At 33.0% G+C, this 6,219-nt stretch overlaps 1 protein-coding gene across 1 annotated transcript; it reads left to right on the top strand.

The window, feature by feature from the left end:
• Window positions 1–2,486: 2,486 nt before the first annotated feature.
• Window positions 2,487–3,840, top strand: LOC139849674 (F-box/FBD/LRR-repeat protein At1g13570-like). The gene is made up of 4 exons (XM_071839308.1): window positions 2,487–2,962; window positions 3,084–3,198; window positions 3,291–3,440; window positions 3,547–3,840. Exons 1-4 carry the CDS (start codon window positions 2,487–2,489, stop codon window positions 3,838–3,840), a joined length of 1,035 nt encoding a protein of 344 aa, XP_071695409.1.
• Window positions 3,841–6,219: the final 2,379 nt, after the last annotated feature.

The following is a 6,219-nucleotide window of genomic DNA, read 5'->3' as shown; positions in this document are numbered from 1 at the left end:
GTATATTTATTAAGGTGCTGTACATCCAAAATGAACATATAGTTCTTGAAACAATGGCCAAAATGGGTTAGAATTGCCACATAAGAACAAATATAACATTAAGCAAACATAATCTTAGAATCACTGTGATTGTTCTCTTGTTAAATTAATCTCATTGGTTATGGATGTACAAATATGTCCGATTCAACAGCGTATGGGCATTTTGAATATTACACAAAGTCAGTTTTTGGCATCCATACTTCAAATATGAAATTGATATGGAATTCGAATTTGTTGATTTAAAAACCTTCTACTTTTTTTTTATAATAATAGTAATAGTAAAGTTGTAAGGACAATATACATAGGTCATGTTTGGTACCGAGTTTTTTAGAACTTTTAGAAACTTTTAAATTTTATTAAAAACTGTTATTTAATACTGTAAAAAGCTTCTTTTGATTAAAAGATATTAAAGCTTTTAGACGAAACGAATAAGTTAAAAGTTAATTGAGCTAGTGTTTGAGATAAAACTCCTAAGCTTTTATCATTTTATTGTTTATTTTAACAGTTCCATCTACTTTGTAAAACATCTTAACCGTAGCTAGTATCAAAGACTACCAAGGCAACTACCATCCAATTTTTTCAATCTCACGGATGAAACATGTAAAATTATTTTATTTAATTCGTAATAAAGTAAAATAGATAAATACAAATAGTTTTGGTTTTACAGTATACGCTGATACTGTATATTCCTCTCGACCGTAAATTTAGGGTTTAGTCATCTTCCAGATTTCAACCTCAGGTAATTTCTTCTTCTCGTCAATTTCACAATGCTTAACACGTTACCACAGTATTTCTCTTGATTTTTGTGTTCATTGTAAACAATAACCTAATTCCTCGTTTTGATTTTTGTTTTTTTTTTGTTTTTTTTTTTTTTCAATTTTGGAGATTTTATTTAGTGTTGTACCATTTCCACAGTGGCGGTATCAGTAATTTTTTTTTCATTTTGGTCTAAATATGGAGGTTTTGGGGCAAAAAAATTGAGGTTTTAAGGCCAAATTTGAAGGTTTGTGGGCAAAATTTGAAGGTTTTGGTGCAAAATTTGTAGATTTTGAGCAAAATGTGAAGGTTTTGGGGCAAAAAATTGAGGTTTTACGGCAAAATTTAAAGGTTTGTGTGCAAAATTTGAAGGTTTTGAGGCAAAATTTGTAGATTTTTGAGCAAAATGTGAAGGTTTTGGGGGAAAAAATTGAGGTTTTACGGCAAAATTTGAAGGTTTGTGTGCAAAATTTGTAATTTTTGAGCAAAATGTGAAGGTTTTGGAGGCAGAATATATAGGTTTTGGGACAAAAAAAAAATCCACCCGGGGCAAAGTCAAAAAATCCAAAATTTTTCCACTAAAATTACAAAATCGACTGGGGGCGGGCGCCCCCGTTGTCCCCACTTAAGATCGCCCCTGCATTTCCATATCCATTTCGTGACTGTGATCTATAAGTACTCCGTTTGATCGATGTACTACCATATGAAAAGATATTTCATTTGTTAATGAAGATGTATTACTGTATTACATAAGCAGTATTCATCAGCACAAAAGCCATATGTGAGTTTATTTATATTATATTTTGTACACATTGATAATTGATACATACACATATATACTGTATGTATAACACTCTTACAGCCATTGTACGAAAATTGATTACCCCGAAAGTTCCGAACTGGTTCATTACCAAACCTCTGAGTGAACTGGGCTTAAATTTTAGATTAATGATTCTAGTGTAGTAGTTTAAACTCAATAAAATGAAGAAAAAAAACTTGTTTCTCAAGTGTTGTTATCTGGTTTATGTTGTGTATTTGTAATAGAGTAACTTATCTGGCATTGATTATTATAGTAACTAATATTTTCAGAATTACTAAGTATATTTCCTACAACATCACCCTGAGATTGACTACCGAAAAGTTTCGAACTGGTTCATTACCAAACCTTTGATTGAATTGGACTTAGATTCTAGATTACGGGTTTTATCACATATCGAGCTGTACCTTAATGAAACCGATAATATTCATGAACTAATGTTCTCTGTTTTTATGTGTGTTTTTGTGTGTGTGTGTGTGTGTAATAAAGGATCTTATCTTGCATTGTTTTATAGTTTTTTACAGTTACTATTATTATACAGATTTACCTAGTAGGACAACATCCAAAGATGAGTCGCGAATGTTTGACTACAGATAGAATCAGCAGCCTTCCAGATAATCTAATTGAAACAATCCTATGTCTTGTTCCAATAAGAGAAGCACTCGGGACGAGTATCCTCTCAAAGAAATGGAGATACAATTGGAACAAAATTCCTAAACTTGTGTTGAATGAGAATGATATGTTTGATGTATCAACCGATATAGATCACGAAGAATATGAAGAAGAAGAAGATGATGATGAAGATGAAGAAGAAGAAGATGAAGATGATGAAGAAGAAGAGGACGATGAAGAAGAAAATACTGTAAGGGAAAAAATGATCATGGTGATGAAAAAGAAAAATGCTGAACGGGAAAAAATGATGATGATGATGAAACAGAAAAAAGCTGAAAGGAAAGAGTTAATCAGGAAGTGTAAACATTATGAAGATATACTAAGGAAGCGTAAAGTTTTTAATGCTATACACCAAATTCTCTTGATGAACGATGGCGTAATATCTGAGTTCACCCTATCCTTGAATATAGATAACAAACGTGATGAAGTCGACAAAATAGTAACTTATTTGTCGAGGAAGAATACTATCAAGAAATTAGTACTGCGTATGAATGATGACTTATATGATGAAATAGGTACTCCGTATATGTTACCTTCATCTATCTTCGCGTTGCATCAGTTAACTGACCTATACCTCCAACGGTGTGGTTTTTACTTTCTACCAACAATCAACGGATTTGGTTGTCTTACTAGTTTATTCCTGAATGATTTTGCCACGTCAGAAATGGTTTTTATCTCGTATCTAAGTGTCCATTACTGAGAGTTTCAGTCTGGTACGCTTAAAGTTCCAACTAGAATATTAGAATATTGATCTTTATTAACTTATTTTAATTTATATGTTGCTGCTGGTTCAATCCAGGTCGCATTATTTATTTACTCGTGCTTTCATGTGTGCGCTATTTGGGTGTTTACCTTCGGTTGCACATTTGTATATTGACATTCGGTCCGACATTCAGTCCTTTTGGCTATATGAGGTAAAATACATATAGTTGTTATATTGACATTCGGTCCGACATTCAGTCCTATTAACATTATTATTATTTTTTTTATTTTTTTTTTTTTGTAGTCCAAATTTGTTTTACCGAAGAGTCCAACCCCTCTGGTCCACCTCAAATACGCACACTTACCCGGTAGCTGTTTCATCGGCAAATATGGGTTGCCTCTTGCTATCAATTTTATTAAAAGCTCTCCAAACTTGGAAAAACTTAAGCTATTGGTAAAGAACATAGTTTTTTTTTATTTAGTTATTTTATCTTGTATCTAGTTTGTTTTAATTCTCATCCCAATTTACACTAACACAAGGAAAATGATCCTTCATGTAGGGTAACATGTATATTTTTAATGAGGTATCTAAGATAGACTCCCTTATGCCAGAAGAGAATTCAGATATTAGGTTGGAACATCTTAAGGAATTAGAATTTAATGTATGCTCACCGATACCAAAGTTGAAGTTTTTGAAGCTTATATTGGCCAACTCACCAGTGCTGAAGCAAGTGAGGATAAATTTGCACCATACACTAGATAAAGATGACGAGTTAGATATGTTAAAAGCTCTCTCAGACGCCCCACGCACATCGCAAATGGTGGGCATCACAAATGGTAGAAATTGTTGTTGATCAGCTTCTATCTGATGATAAAAATTGATAGAGTTGGACTGTAGTTTAAATATAGTCCTTAACTGAATAGGTAATTGTAAGTGTGTTTGTATTGTGTGTATAAATTAAGTGTTACATGTCCTATATATAGATGGATACAAGTACCGTGTACGGCACTACTAACTACCGTATACGGTGGCAACCTACACCCGCAACCTCTAGACTAATACTTATGAATGCATTTGGCTTCAAATCTATCTAGGACCCCTGAATAACATTTGTATTGATTATGATAATCTATATATTAAAGTGCGTTAGTATTTGTCCTTTTATCAGTTTCTTTTGTTGGTTAAAATTTTTGAGTTTTCTTGGTCTTTGGCTCTAACAAAAATCGAGGTATTCACCTGTTGGTATTGTAACCATTTTATGTATCAAGTGTAGAGTGGAATAGTTTCTCATTCATTTTTAAGTATTGTAACCTTTTAACCTGTTGGCTTTGAGGTGGCTACGCTTTCACCACGACTACATGTGTAAAGTATGTAATGGTGATATGCTTGGTCAGATGTAGGTAAAGTGATGGTGTTAGTGGCTGCTAGGTTTCAAACATGCTGTCTTTGGTGTTTGTCTATGATCACTGGACCTTTGTCTTCTAGATTTAAAGGCATGTGAATGGTGACAAGTGGTTTGAGGATCTTATTAAGGTTTGTTGTTAGGTATTTGATTAGTGATAACTCTTTTGAGTGCTATTATCGGATCGATTACTTGGTGTTTGTGGTTTTAATGCAGCGCTTCGGTAATTTGTATGATCTGTTCAAGTAGGATTTATGATTTTAAGTTATATTTCGGTATGATTATTTTTCTCCATACTTGGCAGCCGGTGCTAATCGCTTGTATGGTGTAAATATAATCTGGTACTATAAACATGTGGTTAGAACTTAGAAGTATACATGATAGGTTGAAATAAGTTTGATTCAATTCTGATTACTAGTTGAAAACTAAATCCAATTTTTCTCTCTTGACCTAAAATTAGGGTTTCATCCTGTTATTAATTTCGTTTCATTTCGTATACATGATAGATAGGATACAGTAAAAATGGATACATTAGATTAACAATCCAATTGCAATTGCAATACTAGGCTAATATAAAATAGCACATTCATTGATTATTTATTTATTATTATTATAATGTGTTAGTATCACATCATAATTCATTCTTCGAGTTCGTGGTGACACGTTTCGCAATGATTTTCAATTGATTTAAACCTAGCTCGACGACATATAAAAGGTCGTTATCGTTATCGAGGATAACCGTATCTCCTGCATCTTCGGTATATGTGAGAAAGAATTCCAATGTAGACTAATACGTAGTAGGTTAGTAATCTTTTCTTTCAATGTCATTGTGGTAACATCAAGTGTACCATCCTTGATTGCAGCCATGAGACGGATAAACATTTTTCTATACTGAACCTTCAATTTTGATGAAAATTTAATTATTAGTATCAGTCACGTAGAACTAAGGTGGGACAAAACAAGAAATCTCCATAGATTGAATGCATTCGCACTTCGTATATGCACATGGTTTTCAGTCTGTGCTGTAATCACAGACTGAAAATAAAATAATAAAAAAAAAGTAAAAAATTTTAGTTCAGTTGTGAGTAGATTGACAAAAAATTTATTTTATTTCGTTGTCAATTTTTTCAATATGCCCACAAAGTGAAGTCAATCTGTACATAGATTAAAGTGAGTCTGTGCAGATACTGAAGTTCAGTCTCTGAACACACTGAAGAAAAAGAATTTTTAAAAAATTTTAATTTTTTTATTATGTCCATAAACTAAAGTTTAGTCTGTGGAGATTCTATGAGTTCTCTCTCTACTTAAATTCTCCTTTGATCTCTTCACTATATATATAGATATTGAAAGGATTTAGAGAACTTTTGACAAGAGAGAACCGATAGAACTCACAGATTGAATGAACATACACCTGCCACACGTACCTAATCTTCAATCTATGATCATTGAGTGAAAAAAATAATTATTTAAAAAAAAATTATTTTTTTTGGTCTGCCATGTGTCAGTCAGTATGGCACAGACTGAGCCACGTGTCAGTCTGTGTTACACAGACTGAGCCACGTGTCAGTCTGTGTGGCACTGAGCCATGTGTCAGTCTGTGTGGCGCATATTGAGCCACATGTCAGTCTGTGTACTGAGCCACATGTCAGTCCGTGCCCACATGTCAGTCCGTGCCAACATGTCAGCCAGTCTGATCTACGTGGCATGTCGTCTATCCTACGTGGTAGTCAGTCTGTCCTACGTGTCACTACCACGTGGATTTTTCTTAATAGAAAAATATATAAAAAAGAAATTTCTTTAATTAAAAATATTTTTTCTTTAAAAATTTTA

Source organism: Rutidosis leptorrhynchoides, chromosome 1 (genome assembly GCF_046630445.1).
Source record: "Rutidosis leptorrhynchoides isolate AG116_Rl617_1_P2 chromosome 1, CSIRO_AGI_Rlap_v1, whole genome shotgun sequence".
In the NCBI taxonomy this organism is placed as follows: domain Eukaryota; kingdom Viridiplantae; phylum Streptophyta; class Magnoliopsida; order Asterales; family Asteraceae; genus Rutidosis; species Rutidosis leptorrhynchoides.
This window is presented reverse-complemented; position numbering and strand designations above follow the sequence as displayed.

What these genes read in the sequence shown, in the direction of transcription:
- LOC139849674 (XM_071839308.1), top strand. Translation starts at nt 2,487, where the DNA reads ATGATCATGGTGATGAAAAAGAAAAATGCTGAACGGGAAAAAATGATG. An exon ending in TCAGAAATGGTTTTTATCTC is followed by an intron (nt 2,963 to 3,083) that starts GTATCTAAGTGT and finishes GGTTCAATCCAG; the next exon opens with GTCGCATTATTTATTTACTC. An exon ending in AGTCCTTTTGGCTATATGAG is followed by an intron (nt 3,199 to 3,290) that starts GTAAAATACATA and finishes TTTTTTTTGTAG; the next exon opens with TCCAAATTTGTTTTACCGAA.